We start from the raw sequence: 19,508 nt of genomic DNA, 5'->3' as shown, positions 1-19,508 counted from the left end.
TTTAGGAGATACAGCCCTTTGAAAATTAATGGTTTTTTTTTAATTTTGCAAATTTGCTTTTCGGCCAGCTTTGAGGAGCTATATCTCCTTCCGTATTCAAGCCACACTGCTGAAACTTACTGTCTGGGGTGAAACCCCCCTGAAAAGATCATATTTTGCATCAAAAATAATTGTAGGTGCTTTCATGTTTGGTCCATGAGGCCTTGAAATCAGGCGAAAAGGCCAGTTCTTCCAAATGTCCTCTCTCTTCAGGCTTGCACTGTGCCATAATGGATGAATGTAGAGACCTATTTTTTTTTTTTGCATGGATTCTTATGGTCAAGATGCAACAATATACTCCAAAAAGACTAGATTTCAATGAAAAGTGTTGCTGTGAGGCAATGAATAAAATGGGTCGATTTCAATTTTTCACAAAAATACTCTTTATTTGAGCACCCAAATTACCATGTGGCCAGTTAATGAAAAGTTTGAAATTTTTACCATGTCTTCATATATGTTTCAAGATGTTGTGCACAAAATTTTAGCTTTGGGATAGAACTGGTTCTGTTTTTAATATTGTTTTTACTGCATGACTATATTTTCTTCAAATTGTACACAAACATAAGTGTAAATGGCATTTTTAAAAGTATAATGGCATTGATTATTGCACAAGTTATGATAATACTTGAGATATTTGAACTAGGGTGTGGAACTGCATGATGGTTCAGACAGAATAATTATAGATTTCCCAGAACTGGCTCAGGTTGATGTCTGTAGTAGAGACATCTCGGAAATTGGATGGAGCTGGTCAGTTGATCCAATTTCACCAGGGTCAGTGACATAAATGTAGCTAAGATTTCCCAGAATCACCAATTTTCAGAAAGCCTGTTTGTCTTGATAATGTCTTTCTGTGACATTCATCCTTTAAGATCAATCCAACAACACATTTTTCCTCCATGATGAATAAGTTTGTTTAGGATTATGAATAGAACTCCCAAAATTAGGCTGGCCTGCATCATAAAAATTCTGGGAAATCTTAGCGACATTCATTTTCAAAGGGTTGTACCTCCTAAACCAGGGGTGTCCAATCCTGGTCCTCGAGGGCCAGTATCCTGCATGTTTTAGATGGATCCCTCTTCCAACACACCTGATTCAAATGATGAGCCTATCCTCCAACTCTACAGAAGCCTGCTAACGACCGTCAGGTGTGCTGGAAGAGGGAAACATCTAAAACATGCAGGATACTGGCCCTCGAGGACCAGGATTGGACACCCCTGTCCTAAACTGACATTAAAATTTTGGATGTGTTCCTTTATCTGGTAGGTGAACAAGTGTGAATTTTTTCAGAATTTTCTGAGGGGGTCATGCGGGGCACTTTCTGAAATCTGGTTGATTTGGGATGGAATGACCCTAGTACAAGGCTGGACCTTCTTTTGCCTTCTGAGGTACCTTAATTCTTCATGGCATAGATTTGACAAGGTGCTGCAAACATTTATCAGATGTTTTGGTTCATATTGACATGATAGCATCACATACTGTATAACTGTGGAGGCTGTTAGAGGATAATGAGGCTCATTCAAGACTCGAGGTGTTCTGTGTTCAGAGATGCTCTTCCGCATACCTTCACTGTAACCAATGGTTGGTTGTCTTACTGATGTCTTTCTACCACTTCAAACCACTATAGTTATTGTCCTCTGATATGGCATCAACAAGACACTGTCACACAGAGAGCTGCCTCTCTTACACCATAGAGGTGGCTTTGTGTGAAAACCCCAGTAGATCAGTCATTTCTGAAAAGCTCAGGCCAGCACGTCAGGCATCAACAACCATAACACATTCAAAGCCACTTAAATCAGACTTTGTCCACATTTCTGATGCTTGGTTTGAACTTCAGCAGATCATCTTGATCATATCAACACACCTAAATGCACTGAGTTGCTGCCATGTAAGATATTTGCATTAATGAGCAGTTGAACACATGTACCTCATTAAATGGCCAGTGAGTGTATATAGAGTGCCCATAAAAAATATTCACCCCTTTATTGGGTTCAAAAATGGAATCATGTTCAACACATTTTACATCTTTTTTTCCCCCCTCAAAATTATTTCCAAAAAACTTCAATGTCAAAGTCAAAGCCAATTCCTACCAAGTACTGTAAATTATAGGCAGCTGTGGCTCAGGAGGTAAGGCAGGTCATCCAATAACCAAAAGGTTGGTGGTTTCAATCCCACTGAAGTGTTCTTTGGTTTTCATGGTATGCTAACCAAACAGTGAACCTTTCCGACACAGGCATCTTTATACTATATTCACGGCACTCAGGTGATTTATACTTCACTCTATGGGAGAATATTAGCACCAACTACCTGTTGAAATAACTCATGATCAATTTTATGGGTGTGAATATTTATGCAATCACTTATTTTACACCATATGTTTTTGGTTAATTGATACTGCTTTGTAGATTTCACATTAAATAGTTGTTTTTGTTCATTCTCAGCCAATAGGAAAAATGATGATTCCATTCATAAATCAATTAAAGGGGAAAACATCCAAGGGAGCAGTTTTTATAGGTACTCCATGGTTATTACCAAAGAAAGCTCCTGTGTGACATGTAAACCAGGATGAAGTAATCCAAGAAAACCCTGGTGATGTCATCAATTATTCTGGGTTAAGATTAATTTGTAACAGAAGGGCTGTGTTACAAACTCAGGGCTTTAATGATGTCAGTGTTTATCAGCCACAGGCAGCGTCTCCTTAACATCCCTTTAATTGTATGTTGAAATAATTTGATATAGCACGTTATTCTGTTGAATTTTTAAACTACATTTTGTTCCTAGATGACAGGTCCAGTGGGATGTATGTTGTTCTTGAACAGAAGACCTGGAGGAAAGCCCAAGACCACTGTCGACTCAATAACAGTGATTTAGCCAATGCCAGGACCCAGACTGAAAATCAGAAACTACAAAACATCATTCAAGAAAATCTGCCAGCACAAGCTTTGGCATGGATTGGTTTAAGCAGAGATGAGTGGAGATGGTCCGATCAGAGTGAGAATTCTTTCAGAAACTGGTCTCCCAGTCAGCCAAATCGTGATGGAAACTGTGTGCTGTATTACACATCTGAAAAGAAGTGGTATGACAGAGGTTGCTCTTCCACATATCAATTCTCCTGCTACGTAGGTAACTATCACAGGCATTAGTGACTTACTGCATTCATTACATAAAACAAAATGAATAAACTTGAGGGTACTGTCTAATTTTTGTTGTTTAACCACAGGATTGCCAAAATTTTTGAGGCACATTGTGAGGGTGGAAATGAAGTCTGATGAATTATTTAATTTCAACGATTTTGCCATGAGAGAAGCCATTTTGAAGCAAGTGAGTCTTTAACCACTCTTACGTGAATAGTCTGTTTTATTAAAAAAATCTTTTGTCTTTTTATTTTCTCACTAATGTAGAGGTGATGTTATGTCACAAATGAATATGTTTGTCAAATTGAAAGCAGCCTAATAATATTCCGTTTGTTTTTTGTTTGCAAAGATCCAACGAAAAAATGGTGAAGTGAAGATAAATTGGAGAATCCAACCAGATGGGAAGGTTTTCCACAGAAAAGAAATAAAGAACATCAGTGATGTTGGTGAGGACAAAGGATAAAGCCAAGCAGACAAAATGAATACAGGATTCCTCTGCAGTGGCACCTAGTTGGTAAAAGAAGTAACTGAACTCTGACCTGGGGGCTTCAGCTGTAAAATACTTTCTCATTATTTGTATACAGTAGGTGTTCTATACCCTTTTGCTGAGAAATGAGTAATTTTTCCATAATTTTGAATGTTAAAGTGTGCAAAACAAAAACACAAACACATTTTCTTTTTTTTTTTTTTACAGAATGTATTTTGTTCCCTTTTAATATTGCATTAAGAAAGGCTAACAATAGCGGTATAATAAGATAAGCAAAAACAAAAAAAGGCAGTATTCATTGAGTATGTTTAAATGCACACTAGGGTCCTGGTTCAGTGGCATTTACACGGAGCATGTGAAATCAGCATAAGTACATAGATTTCTGATCAGGTGCCTACAGATGTGTCTACTGCCCATTACAGTGACTGCAAACATGACACAAAATGATCAGAAACCAGGATAAGATGTTGTAAAACTGTCCTTAGTTTCCTTCGTTGAATTCTTGCAAGCAGTTCTGGAGTTTCTTATAAACAGGATATGGATTGTGAAACCAGAACAACTGTGTACATATAAACATACTCAGTGGAGAAAAAACGAAAGGAATCTGTGTCACTGGTAACATCCTTTAAATCAGATGGCTTGAACACAAAATGTCACTTAATATGTAATTCACATCTGACCTGCAGTACTGCTTGAGACTGAATACTTACACATGTTCATAAATATAGCTTGCATTGTTATGGTGCTTTTTTAAAAAATAACAGTGGAAAAAATAGAAAACAGATTCATGGATGGCAGTGAAATAACTGGAATTCATTACAGTACAGCTTTAACTTGGGTTGTTGAATTTCTTACTGAAAGGTAAACTGACCTACTTCACTCTGAATGTACAGTTACTGAGTTTAAAAAGTGAAATAAAAGTTAACTCCTGGATGAGGTGGCACTAATAATACCAGTTAGTGAAATGGCACAGTTCGCATTGGCATCTCTGTCTATGTGTATAAACAGCCTGGCATTCTCAGCAGACCATTACAATCATATGCTGCTGTAGAAAGCAGAATAATACATTTTAAGTAAACACTGAGAAGTCACAGACTTCCATCGTTCAGAAATACCTGGACTTGCTCGTACTGCACTTTTGCCTTCAAATGGTAGAAACCTCAACAGTCCTTCATGTTGACTCTCACTGCCAATGTTCTGCAACTCGGCATATCACACACTTCCCTCTGTATTTATCAAACAATTTCAACAACAGCAAATTAGTGGTGCGAAAGCTATGGCACACTCAACAGTGTCATATCATACTTTAATTAAAATTGTAAAATACTTCTGACATAATGTGTATTAAGAGTTCATAACTTTTAAGTGGCACTATTAAAATTTTTGGCTTTGACCACAACGACAAAACTGATCTGAAGGGGTTGATAGTTGAAACAAATGAAAAATAAAAATTATACCAATAAACATTTATGTATTGGTACTTTTTTTTCCCCATTCTTACAGGTAATACACAAATATAAATATATGTCAGTAAAATAAAATCCCACCAGTAACACCACTTTCACAACGCCTCCCTCTCTGGAACATCCGCTGACAGACATTTAACTTCTTCCACAGTTTGAGGTTTTTCTCTACTCTACCAGATACACCTGTGCATCATCCCTTCAGCATTGTTTTCCCTCAGCAGACATCTACTGGTCTTTCTTGACCTCTGGCCGACTTTCTCCTGTTTTTTTGGGCTCTTTCTCCTGTTGGTTGGGGCTCAGGAGTTGCAAAATGTCGCGCAGGGCTTTTCTGATCTGAGCACCGAATTTATGGGCATCCTTGAAGGAAAGAAGAGTAAATTTTACAGTTAAAATGCAAGTTGTAATGTTTCTGAGCTTTCTGTGTTGATAAAAACAAAAACAAAATCATTAGACCAATATTTCCATTAAACTTACAGTTTGTGGGCAGGAGTGTTTGCAGGAGATGTGGAAGTTGATCATGTTGTCTCCCACAATGCAATAGGATACTCCATAACCATCATCAGCCACCTGGAATATTTAAAGATGGGATTTTTACAATTCATTTGTGTACAATAACAACCTTATCATTTAAAAACACTACAAACTTTTATCACTTATTTTGCATTTACAAATTCATATGTGTCTTTACAATGACACACTGTACAAATACATGAATAATGAGACTGTTGGACTATATACTATTGCACAAGCTAAGGATTTTTATTACCTCTTTGTTATATGGTTAAAAGATGTAGAAGTACAGACCACAACATCCAAACCTGAGTGTTTCTTTTGGTTTCTATTTAACCCATAAAGATCCAAACATCCATCACCAATCAAAACCATCTACTGATCTAAACTGTTTAATACCTGTTGATCCACTAATCCTATCAATACATGTAAATAACTGGTGTAAATACATTTTGTCATCTTTTCATGGTCATCACATATGACCCATTTGGATGTTCAGAGGCTCTGTAGTTACTGTGGAAACACCGTCATCTTCTACAACATTGATTCACCAATAAAACCCATGTTGGATCAATGACAGTGGATGGAAACACTTTGTTAATGTTCAGTTAATGATAGATTTTACACAAATAGTCACTTTTTCTTCTGTTTTCTCTGTTTTTGATATAATAACCCTCAACTTTAATCTGAGCTTTCATGAATATTTTCATGATCAGTAAATTAAATCTAGGAAAATATCTGATTTACCCTGATAAAATGCAAAATACAGCAGATACTCTTATAATAAACGCTGATTAATCCCTTAAGAAAGGTTAGATATAGAGAAAATTTCATTTGGGAACTGACACAAAAGTAGTGCTGGGTTTTCATGGGTTAAGTATATTTTAAATCATTTACTGAATTGCTCTGTGGGCAGTACTGACCGGGCCAAAGCCTCCTCCACAGGAGATATACTCTGGGTGGTTGACCAGGTCAAACAGCTCCACCTGCTGGACTGGAGTCTGACTGGTAGACAGACGCCAGGGCTCAGACAGCACCTGAAGCATCAACAGACTGATTAAAGTTTACTCTGTTATGGAACTATTAAAGGAATACATCGGTGGCAATAAACTCACCTCTTTCAAGAACGGAGACTCCTCTCCCAGGTATTTGGAGACCACATAGAGGCAGAACAGGTGTCTGTCGATGCCTGCTCCTGTCATGGCCATGCGGTAAAGTTGCTGGTGCTTTTCTGACGCTGCACGGAACAAACGCCTGCTCACATCAGCTGGCTGGTGGAAAACATGAGTAGTATGAATGTTTGCTAACATCAGCAAAGACACTGTAACGCTCAAATGATAAATTCATTATAAAGTCAACCCAGTTTTTAAACCATGGTACCTCTTCACCGTCAAGCGCCTGCACGAAGGCACTGCTCTCACTGGTGCAGGACCGGACCGTCTCAGTCCTGCCCTCCCTGAACAAGCGAGTCATAGAAGCTTCATATGTCAGGCAGAAGGAACCCCGCTCCTGGATTGACACATTTATTTTTTAGATACAATTTTCAAAATAAGGTGAAACCATCCATCTGTGGTATACAGCTTCAGTCTGAGGCTCACCCTGTAGTAGGCCAACTGAAGAGCAATCTGAATGAAGGCATCTGGGCTGACTCGGCACTTCTTCACCTTTCCTTTGCCAAAATCTCGGAAAGAGAAAACATGGAAATCCACATCGTCCGCCAGGTTCTGGGCCACTGCCAGAGACTGAGAGATCAGCTCTTCACACTGAAACACACACCGCAAAAACATATTAACATAACCAGAAGTCAGACAGCCACATCCATTGTTCTGTGGTTTCAGAGGAAGCTATTAAACAATACTGTATGGAAATAAATTGGTTGCGATATTGTTTTATATTTATGCTCTAATGATTTCACTGTTCAACTTTTACAACTCTCACAATGTAGACAAAAATCAACTATCAATCCCTGAAACAGTCTTTTTGCAATTAATAAACCTAGAAAAAAGGTATTTGTTAGAGTCAATGAGCAATTTTGTCCAGACAGAAATAACACATTCACACTTACAACTTCCATGTTGACAAACTGATATGTTATTACTGACTTTATTTCAATAGACATAAACAAAGGATAGGGAGAACATACCTCTGGAGGGATTTCCCAGTTCAGCTTTTGTGGTTTTGGTAGTGATGAATCCACTTCTCCTTTGCAGTGACCCTCTGCATTGTACCCAAGCTGGAAACTGTCAGTGGCTAAGGCGTACTGAAAACACAGAACAATTATAAGTAATGGCCTTCTGTGTAACTAATGACAAACGTGTGCAGCCTCTCACTTACCTCCCATAAGTGTGCTACCACTGGTGCATCTGCCCATGAATGCTCGGCATTCATACCATTCTTCCCATTTTTGTAGAAAACGACGGAGAAAGATTTGTCGAACCACCTGCAACGGCAACAAACAGAAGGACTGAACGCTGCAGAGAAAATTCTAACATTTCCCTTTATAAAAGTTAAAACTTTTATATTACACAGTAACTTGATGTAGATATGAGCTTCAGGCAAAATATACCTGTCGTAACATTTTCCATGCAATAAGGACTTGGCGTAGCGATCTAAACTAGCTGCTGGGTCATCTCCCATCATGCCTTGTTCATCATCGTCTAGGGTAACAAAGAACGCAGCTTTCTCGATGCAGTCCAGAGATCGTTTGTTGACTCCACTGCTGAAATACTTCACCCTGGCTTTGGCCCATGGAATTCTAGCAAATATTTTAGGGGAACATGATAAGATTACATTAAGAAAACAATACGTACAATAACAGGGATTTAAAACACGTGACTCATCAGACTGACCTGTCGCCAGCTGTCAGAGCTCCGAGCTTTTCCTCTCCTTTGCTAGGAGGTGAAGTGTCGTCAAGTATCCTCTGAATTTGGAATTCTATCTCCCTGGGTGAGAGGAGGCGGCCTGAGTGGTACACTCTAAGGCGAAAGTAGCGCCCCCTGTGGTAAACCGCTACATAATCACTGTCCTGCCAATGCTGAACAGTGTCTTCAAGCATAAGAAATAAAAGATCAAAGAGAAAAGGCCAAATATTATTTTACTTGCTCTTGATACAAAGCCTATAGAACTGCACACGTACTTTACACCGGAAATTCTAAGTTTAACTGCAAATAGGTCACTCACATCCTCAGCATCTGCACAGTGTGGTTACTATAAGGTTACAAAGTACTGTATCTGAGAATACCTTTAGCCGAGTACTAGACACAGATGTATTAAGCACCACTGATATGGTTCCAAGTACAATTTGTGTAAGATTGTAAAGTTTCTGAAATAGATATTCTTCCTTCACTGGAAGAATTTTCACCAGATGAGTGGAAATAAAATAAAATAAACATGCAAATTCCTTTAGACTTAAAAGGATTATGTTATTTGAGTAACATGAGAGGGATGCTGACGGTGTGATCTGACCCACTTTGAATATGCCAAAAAACAAAACAAAAAAAAAAAAAGCATTTGATGAAAGACAATAAAAAAATAAAACTTCCCCACACAACTCCAAACCATAATCTCATGTGGATTTGGTCTCTGAACACATGGAGTGATGAAAGCGTATGTTGGCTCATAAACATGAACTATACACACTTAGAGAATGTTAGTCATGTTTATACTGTTGTCATGTTGCTTTGACATTTAGAGTTTGATATTAGGACTGGGCCAGTGGTGTAAAAATATAAATACTACCTGTTAGTTTTCCGGGGATTCGACAAGTGTCAAACATCCGCTCAAACTGATAGGAACAGCAAGGAACTGCAGACCTCAACAACCACTGAGTAGGATAAAAAAGGAGGGGCCAATACAAAAACGAAGTAGAGGAAAGAAACGGGGGAAAAAAGGATAGTGGAAAATATATAAAGGAATGTTGGTATGAAACACATAGGGAATCAATAAAAGTGGAAGGAAAAGGTGACAAAACAATATGTGTGGGCAGAAGAAAAGAGGCGTTAGTTCGAGACAGACCCTTTCCAACATCCTAGACAACACTAGAGTTGAGACGAAAAAGCAAGAGGAGACAGATAAGAGTTGGCAGGTTGAGCTGTACAGCAGACTTATTATGACTCAGTGAATCACAGATGCCTGGCTTTGGCAGACCATACACACTCACTGTTGTTCACACAATTTTTTACCCCACGCTTAGGCACCAGACACCTTCAGTATGCCTCATCACTGAAGCAGTTGTGTGGTAGAATCTCTAGCTAAAGAATCTGGTATGGCTTTTTCATCGGGTATGACTGTGCACACTCGTGTTCAGATAACATCAAGTATCACACATGAGCACGGAATGTGTTTCATGTTGAAAAGGTGTGTGTTTATGACTGTCTCTTTACCGGTCTCCTCTCCAGGAGTGCGTGTGGTGTTGAACATCCTCTCACACTGAGCTGCACACAGAGGAATGACAGTACCTGGTATACGGCTCTGGGAGACGGAGAGGAGGAGATGGAGGGAGAAAAGAAGACAGCAGGGGGGGAAATGCGGAGTCAAGCGAACAGAGGAAGGGAAAAATTAAAAAAGAGCAAAAGGGGATAAAAAGAAAAGAGAAATCAAGCAAGCGAAAGAAAAAAGGTTGAAAAGAAAACAACAGGAAGGGTCAAGAGTGGAGCATGGTATGAGAACATGAGGGAAATGTCATCACATAAATATAAAAATATAAAAAAATAAAGGAATGGAGATGCTATCTACATAAACAGTCAAGACAAACACTGACAGATGGATGTAGTTCACAAACAAAAACAACCAAAACTCCTGGCCTCATTCATTTATAACAGTATGCATATTATTTACGGTCAAAATATTTCCACAAATAGCCCAATGTCTCAGAACCTGAGATGTTAATTAACACGTCTCCTGTTGCCATAGCAAACAGACATGATTAAAGCATTCCTCTGTGTATGTGGAGCAGCTGCAAATGAGAGATGGCTAAACTCACTGGTTTAATCTCTTCTTTGTTGAGTTTGCGGCGATATAGTAGCATTGCGTGAATGGTATTGCCTGCTCTGGCTGCCTGGATGGGTGTGGGTGTCACATACAAGAAGTCCTGCAGAAACAGAGGGAGCACACAGGAAGGTCAGACAATCGAAAAAATGGGAAAACAAAATGCCAATTGTGTGCATTTTCATAAACCAATTCAGGGCAAATAATTTAGTCTTCTTTGTGTCCCACTAGATGGCACTGTACGGTATGTTACACATGGCTCTAATTTACAGAGCAGAAGAAGCAGGGGATCGGCCATGATGTGTTTTTTCGGGAATGAGCCCAAAGAATGATTTGGTTTCGTCTGTTTTCACACTTTACTTTTACACTTTATGGGAACATCTGGCCAGATTCAGCAGACAGTGGATCGGTCAGCTGATCATTCATATGAGTTAAATATTCACTCCATCAGAATTTACTCTAAAAAGGTGTTTCTTCTTCCTCTATGTACACTTACTCATTTCCTGTCTTGTTTCATTTGGTCTACCAAATAAATACGAAAAGCCAAAATACGACGTTATCAAACATAATGTTATTACCCCTCGGCCAAATATAGTGTAAGATTCTGCTGACAGTTACTGCCCTATAATTTAGATTAGATTGTCTTTGTGTAAAACTTCTTTTATACATATTTAAATGTAAAAGTACTCAGATATTATAACTACATAAGGCCATTGGAGCTTGGATAAGTAGGTCACGGTCACCTATTTTCAATAGGCTTCTGCTCCATGCCAAGATACATCCACAGTACAAATGTGGTGCAGATATCTCAATGCATTTTCCAGATAATACGATTATATCATTGAATGGACAGACAGACGGACAACAAAATGATTACCCTGTGGCTGAGGGGTAAAAACTAGAAGTACCGTGTATCTCATGGTTGTATACCTCTGGTGACATCCATGTCTGTCTAAACTCATCTAATATAGGTAGTGAAGACTTGAGTGTATGTTTTTTTATTTGCAAAATGTAAGTTATCAATATTGATTCTAGTTCCAGATGATCATTTCCAGTGAGAAACATGCTGCCTCCTTTATAATTTTTACAAAGGAGCATGCAGTTAAATTTGGGCCTGAAAAATGTTTTTGTAGAATATTATGAGTTATATTGTGGATATAAAATGTCCTCACATAATGATATCCTACTACATATTTGTGTGAAATTCTGTCATAGTTAGGATACACTTTCTTGAGCTAAAACTATGTTTTCTGAGAACCAGAGTCCAGGTCAACAGGCCAAATTTTAAGAAATTCGCTTAAGTCATCCTAGAGGCAGTGTTCATATGAAATGTGTTTCGAGTGACTATCAGGTCTCACTTCTGCCTCTATGTGTAAATGAATATGTGTAATCCTATAGAAACATATAATTTTCATTTACAAAGACCAAATGTGTTGTTACTTCTCATGTCTGGTCTTGTGGAAGTTAATAAAAACAGAAGAAAGAGTGACTGGTTCCACACCTTGTTATGTTCAAGGTGCATCAAACAGGTGTGTCATCATGCCTTTAACCACAACTGTCACTGGCACGCAGGCATAAAGCAGGTCTGTTAATACAACTGGAATGAAAAAATGAGGTCTGAATCCTTTTTGGAGATGTTGTGTAGGGAATGCTCCAGAAACACTCATCTCATACATATAATTGCTAGTGTGTCTTTTATCAAAACATCCAGGTGTATTATAGGACTATAGTCACATTAAAATAAGCACTTCTGTCCAACACTTCCTTCAAACCTGGACTGGATATGACAAGAAATTAGTCAACTGGGTAATCCCTTAATATAATCTTTAAGTGTGAAACTGCAGGAAAATAAAGTGGGGCTGAAACTGCATTGGTCAAACTAAAAGACACAAACCCAAAGGAAGATTTTCCTACCATGCCATAGTAGTTGCTGTTGACCATTATTGGGCTTCGTCCCCGTAGGTAAACATATTCCTCCCACCAGTCACTGACCTTAGGAAATAAAACATAGGAAAAGCCTGGTGAGAAAGCGAAAACTGCAGGCGAACGGCAGTAACGTCACTTGCATATTCAGACAGGATTAATAATTCACAGCCTTTAACGTCACAAAGATATGCATTGTTAATGGAATTTTAAATTTGATTCTGACATTTAAATGATGTTGGAAGTAGCCATACTTAAGCAGAATATTGCGGTGAACCACTTACGTAGTTGGCAGCCCACAGAGCTTTCAGTTTGAGGTACCACTGTAGACGGTTACCGAGGGTGGTCTCAAACTCTGTGGCTAGCTTGGTCATGCGTTCAAACTGGGTGTCATCCATTAGTGGACGCACTGACTCCAAGTACTGAACAGGAAATATTTATCAAAAGAAATGCAATTGAATAATAATAATAAGCAATAATTAATAGACATTAAGTTACTAATTGGAGAAAATGATCATTCTGAATAGAAAACAGAAAAAAACAAGAAAATAACAGCTTAACAAAGGCTGTGCCAGACAAATCTAGTCCAGTTATTATCTCTAACTGTCACATCCCCCGCTGTAGCTCTGTTCTCTTCTAGCTGGAGTTAATGCATGGTGAAAAAGTGATCCATCTGTTTTGTGGTCAGTAGTCAGTATGCTTTGTATGTTATCTTACCCTCTTGACTGTGTCCTTGGTGGTTGGCAAAGGCAGGTTTGGCAGCGAACCCTGGTAGCTGTAGAGCAGAGGCTTTCTGCCAGAAAAGATCCGCACCAGTGCCTGGCAAAGAGACACAAATGCAGTAAACACTCAGTATTTTAAAGCAAGGGCATACCTGAGGCTCATTTGTTATTGTTTGATGTGCAGGATTTCTGGAGTGACCTCCTAATTCCCATTTTTACATATTTGTTTAATTTATAATAAACATTTAAATATGATGAGTCTTGACAGAAAATATATGAATATTTCAGAGCAGCATGTGGAACAGATGTAATAAAAGGTGTAAAACAACACTCACCACCCAGACTTTAGTGGTGTTGGACATCTTGCCGTGCTGCTCGAACATCCAGCGATGGTAGGAGAGGAGCTGCTTAAGGCAGAGACGCATGGTGAAGATGAGTAGGAGCCACAGCATCGTGCTGAAGAGGACCGCTGACACCACTGCTTGACACTGGGTGCTCATTGACTGGCTGGTGACGGTGGGAAAAGATGGAGAGATGGATATAAGGGAGTAAAAGAAATGAAGAACAGTGAGTTGATAAAGTAAATGAATGAAAATCTGAATTACAGAGCTGAGAGTAAATAAACAAAACAAAAAGGCTGATATTAAGAAACAGAAGATTTCTATAACTGTTTAGGGCAATGTTTAAAATGCTTTACAACAATAATGTTAAGGTAGTAAAGCTGAAATGACTTCAAAGTGAAGTGCAATTACATTTCATATAAAAGCAGCAAAAGCAGGAAAGGAAGGTAACGGGGCATACAGTGTAAATATAAACAACAAAAACAGGTATCACAGAACTCTATAAAGGAGGAAGAATGGGTAAGGCCTGTTTAAACTCATACAATAGTGACAGACTGACAGTTTGGGTGATGTGACATGAACATGTTTCTCATTAACTTGAACCATTTGACAGAGTTCTAGGTTTGTTACCTGACCGGCAGGTGCTCCTGTATCTTGGCTATGAGTCCCATGGAGGGGTCAGAGCGAGTGTACATAGTTGCCAGGATGGCTATGACCACAAAAAGCCAAGAGGAAGGACTAGCAGGATATACCCCTGTTATGACACTGTTCTGATAATGTGAGAGAAGAGAGACTGTTGTTAAAGCCCATTCAGTCAGTTTAAATAGGTACAATGACATGCACACAGCTGATTTACTCTGATTAAGACAACAACTGTCCAATAAATACAAAACCAACGGCAAAATAATGTGGTTTATACCAAAACATAGTACTGTCTAAGTGAGAAGTGCAATACTTTAAAAACTACTAGTGAAACAGTTTGTGAACAACTAACAATAAAAATCGCCTTAATAATTGAATGGAGGGATGAGTTTGTTTATCTTTTACACCCCAAGCAAACTGGAAAGTTTCTATATACCTCAGGGTGAAAGTAACTCACTGCCGTGAAACTCATGAGCACAAATATAAGGAAATGCTCAAAAAGACAACTAGACAGAAGGCGTGACAGGCAATAAAAAAAAGTACCTTGAGTCTAACGATGCGCTTCTTCCAGGAGCGAACCCCAGAGAGATAAATTTCAGTGAGGGCCTGATGAGACAGCTGCAGATCAATGCCCTCTGGTGTGACTGTGAACTGGAAGGCCACCGCCTGGTGGGCTTCTGCCATGATCACTATGTATGGTGTAAGGGACAAGAGGAGAAGAAGAAGAAGGAAGGTGGAAAGAAAAGAATTAAAACACAGCTACTCAACAAACTACAACATTCCTGGATGTAAAACAAAGTATCAAAACAAAAAGCAAAAAAGCAAATAACAACCAATGTCAACATAAAATAGAAATCAAAACTGACATTTAAGTGACAATCCAAACGCAAATGATCAGAATACAGTAGATACCTGGTCAAATACAACACTCAACAGGCTAGTAAATCTAGACTTTTTAGGGACAATGTAATGAAGTAAAATTGTATTCACAGTTCATTTAGTGATGTATATTCACATCATATTATTTCATTGTAATGAAACAACCACAACTAATGGGGAAATGACGGCACTGACCAGCAGCCAAATTAAACAGGGCTTTACACAGAATAAAATACACATTTTCTAAATTTGAAAAATTATTCAATAAATCTAACTACACAAGTAAACAATTGTGAAAATTCTACAAAGTAAAGCTTCAAAAGATTCATTTTTCAACCATCTTAGGTGTAGGAAACATCTTGGGGTAAAAGAAACAGGATCATGAGCTGTGACATTTAGGCGCCCAGGGGGCAGCTTCCTACCAAGGGCATATGGGTAAGAACATCTGTACAGCAGCTTTTTATACCATGAATGACCCACTTATAAAATAGGACAAGCAGAACTGCATGCAAATGGTCAACAAGAAAAATAAACAAAATGACACTAAGTGGCATCTCTCCTGCTTTGTTATAATTCATACATTCAACTGCATTGCAGGAGCTGATGGGAAACTGAGGGTGATGGAAAAGGCTGTGACGAGCCCTGCAGATGATTCATCCAACTAACGATGAATTGTGTGCATGTGTGCGTATGTGTGTGTGTATTCCTAGAAAAACGCATCCACCTTGCGCATTTTAAGAGAAGCTCAGAGACACAGTATTTTTCACTCCTTTCCCAAGTACAGTCAGCTTGAAATTGATGGATTTTGATGGAAAACTGCTGACTGGCAGCTAATGTGATTGGATACTATTGTTCAAGGCAATTACTGCCTCTCTTCACCCAGGGAATTGATTTTTCTGCACAAATAGGCTATGGATAATGCCCTGAGGTTTGGTTACTCTGTCAATGGTCAGTGCTCCTGTGGAGGTTGCGTTTGCTCTTACTTTATGTGACTGCAAATGGCAACACACACATATACATAATTCACGTTAAGTCCCCAGGTTCCATTGAGGTTGTGCTCTTTAGGTCCGGGCTGGCAGACAGAACTGTGTCTGTGCCAAGGAGTAACAGCAGTAAATTTCAGGTTCTGTATCTTCGTCCTGTTCTTCCACTGCCAACACAAATACACCTGCTTTGTTTGTTCAGCACTGACTGGGTGCAAACCAAGGAAACACCTTTATAAGACTGTTTTGCTTTTTGAATAATTAACCAACATGCCTTTGACTGGTCTTAAAACACCACAAGAATGTGGGCATATTATTGTGCACAAATAATACTATAACCCTTAGTATCATATAGAATTAGCCAAGAGTTGATGTACTGATAGATGATAATGCTTTTATTATTTTATTTTATTTTATTGTGCTTTTAGTCTTCCGTACAGCACTTTGGTCCACTGTGGTTGTTTTACAGTGCTTTGTAAATAAAGTTGGATTGGATTGGGATATGTGTGGTATGTAAAAAAAACCCAACAGAATAATAATAAAAATGCTTACAATTATATGTATATATTTAGATTAAAGTGCCAAACATTATAATGCAATAAATTAATTTAAAGGTGGAAGGAGTGAATAAAAGTTCATTTTGTTTAAAAAAAAAAAAAGGTACAGGTAATAAACAGATTTTGTATAGCAGTGTGAATGACATGGGATGAGAATAAATGACATCTTAATAGGTTCACAACATCAAATACCACAATTAGATGTGCCATGGTTGTGGGCAGAGCTGATCATGTTTGACAGGTTCGAAGCAGGAAGAGGCGATAGGAAAGCATGAATCTGATGTGAAAACTGGGTAAAAGGTAATACCACTGAGACAATGAGATCTCTACAAGGTGTTGGCAAAATATTATGGGGTAGGCCAAGACCGTGTTATACCTGTTAACAGGACTGACACCTAACAAGCTGGAAATGTAGTTGGTCACTTGATTTAAGTGTTGGTGTAAACTTCCAAAGCAACAAACCTGGAATTAAATACATAATGAATGAAAATTTAATTTACCTTGCAGCTGGTACCAAAGTCAAGCCATTTAATCTGAGAGCTTCATCTGATAGGTCAAATGATTGCGTGCCCCTTGTGAATGTACTGTATAGTGTGTGTTAATGAAGTGATTTGTCTTATTCAATGATGATGAAATTGTGACTTAATGTTCAACACTAAAACAAATGAAATGTATCATTTAAACCAATTATTGTCTAGTGTGAATAGAAGCTTTGGGAATCCAGGACTGCTTTCCAAACTAGGCACAGTTGCTGCTTTGGGCTTCATTTAAGGACGAAGTGTGCAAGACAGAGGCTGATTTAGGAGGACCTAATATTTAGAATTGTGTATTATCAAAAAGAACTGTTGAGTTTTCGTGACTGTAAAATGATTTTATATTTGCAGATAGTAGTGGCTTACCTTCATGGAGTCCAACACAGTTACTCAGAATACTCCTCACTTTCTGTTAGTTTATATTACCCCTCAGCTGAGAGGTATTGTAATTGTTTTGCTGTCTGTCTGTCCATTCAATGACATAATCACATTATCTGAAGAATGCATTGAGACATCTGCACCAAATTTATACTGTGGATGTATCTTGGCATTGAGCAGAAGCCTATTGAAAATGGGTGACCTTGACCAACTTTTTCAAGGTCAAAAGGCTTTGTGCATTTATAATATCTGGGTACTTTCAAATATAAATATGTATGTAAAAAGTTTTACATAAAGACAATCCAATCTAAATTAAAGGGCAGTAACTTTCAACAGAATCTTACACTATATTTGGCTGAGGGGGATTAAAAGTACTCAGCACGTTATGTTTCTGATTTATAGCAGGGTGCATTATTTTCTTCACCAAAATGTCGAGAATGAATAAAACAAACATTTGTCTAATGAGGACCTTGAACTATTTTGCAGCCACCACTGGATAGGAAAAGGGGGATTATACACTTAATTCCAACCTGTAACCTCCCTACTACTCTACACTACTCATTTCAGACGGAACCTTTAAGTTAAACTGGAAAAAACCCACATGCTGATTTATGGTCTTTTGCCCTCTGGAAACAACTTGAGTTACTTATTCTCTTATGTACCAACCACAGACAGGGCACTCGCTGTTCTTTAAACATACTGTCTAAATGTGTGGTGCTGTTCACCTTAGTAAGAATGAGTCTGATGTTTACACAGTCATCATTGTCTTTAATTCACATTACCTGCTAAAGAGGAAGCAGTTTGCATATGGTTCAGTAAAACTAGCTGTGTAACACTACACACTAGGCCATTGTCTTTTCGTGCAGGAATGTAAGGGTGTACAATGACATATCTGCAGACTCTTAAGGTTTTTTTTTTTTTTTTTTAAAGACCATTCGATGGTATTGACACTACATTTAGACGTTCATGACACAGAACTGCTGTTTGCATGTCAGTACATGAGTGGCAACGCTTTATGAGGCAAGGCTAGGAAGAACTGTGTTACACAAGCAGAAAACTGGAACTAATGCTGGTTAATGGACATTATTATTATAACATTATGGAAAAGAAAATAGGATGCGCACATAATGACACACTAACAAAACTATAAACTGTAAGAGTGGTTATAACAGCAGGTAATAGCACAAGTTATACAAAAGAAAAGAAGCAGAAAAAGCGATTTCAGCAAGAGGAGCTCAAATCAGTTACAGTAGCTTATGCTAAAGAAAAAAGGAAGTCGTAAAAAGAACACTTCACCGGCGAAGCCTTCAAGAAATGACAAAATACGACATCAACTCATTATTCATTAAAACATGACGTCAACTGGTGACTTAAAAAATGTTGTTTAAAGTTATAGTTGACATAAAGTAAAAACAAAATGAAAACGTAGTAGCAACAGTAATATTTATCATACTTATTATCTTAATTATCAGCTTGTTATCATTGCTGTAACGCACAAAGCCGCACAGTAACGTTAGCTACCATGCTACTGTTTTGGAAGAGCAAGTGGAGATTGTTAATGCTAGCTATCGTTTAACAACAGTACCAAGGTTTGAAGTCAGCGCTAACCACTGCTAGTGTTTGCTAGCTGAACGGCTAGCTCCTTATGCAACCCAGTGGTTAATGTAGCTGCACACAAACGGCGGCTCGCAAATGTACACTGAAAGATGTGACGATAAAGTGTCTAATAGCACCGCAATGCAACGCAGTCGAAGCCCTGTTAGCCTACCTGTTGTTTACGACTAGCGAAATTTCCAGAACACAAAACGCCCAGCGATAGGACTGCATGAACTTCTGGCGTCGACAGGATCCCGGTTCCTATGTCGCTGTCGGTGTTAGCTTTCCTCTGTGCTGAACCACTGTACTACAGATGCTCGCCTGGATGGACCTGA

General features: G+C 38.5%; 1 protein-coding gene across 2 annotated transcripts; it reads right to left on the bottom strand.

The window, feature by feature from the left end:
• Positions 1-3,868: 3,868 nt before the first annotated feature.
• On the bottom strand, positions 3,869-19,461 carry LOC115410801 (carnitine O-palmitoyltransferase 1, liver isoform-like). Of its 2 annotated transcripts, none has more exons than XM_030122614.1 (19): positions 19,346-19,461; positions 14,791-14,936; positions 14,236-14,375; positions 13,600-13,771; positions 13,260-13,361; positions 12,827-12,964; positions 12,534-12,611; positions 10,615-10,722; positions 10,016-10,103; positions 8,483-8,678; positions 8,200-8,388; positions 7,968-8,073; positions 7,777-7,893; positions 7,232-7,396; positions 7,014-7,142; positions 6,749-6,904; positions 6,557-6,670; positions 5,598-5,690; positions 3,869-5,480 (listed from the first exon to the last, which is right to left on the bottom strand). In XM_030122614.1, the coding sequence occupies exons 2-19, from the start codon at positions 14,929-14,931 to the stop codon at positions 5,349-5,351; spliced, it is 2,364 nt and encodes a 787-aa protein (XP_029978474.1). In that variant the 5' UTR covers positions 14,932-14,936; positions 19,346-19,461; the 3' UTR covers positions 3,869-5,348. The 2 variants fall into 2 exon arrangements, with proteins under 2 accessions (XP_029978474.1, XP_029978477.1); XM_030122617.1 differs by lacking the exon at positions 10,016-10,103 and adding an exon at positions 9,372-9,456.
• Between the last annotated feature and the right edge of the window lie 47 nt (positions 19,462-19,508).

Source organism: Sphaeramia orbicularis, chromosome 19, assembly GCF_902148855.1.
Source record: "Sphaeramia orbicularis chromosome 19, fSphaOr1.1, whole genome shotgun sequence".
Taxonomy (NCBI): Eukaryota; Metazoa; Chordata; class Actinopteri; order Kurtiformes; family Apogonidae; genus Sphaeramia; species Sphaeramia orbicularis.
Note: the sequence above shows the minus strand (reverse complement) of the source record. Positions and strands in the feature narration are given on the sequence as shown.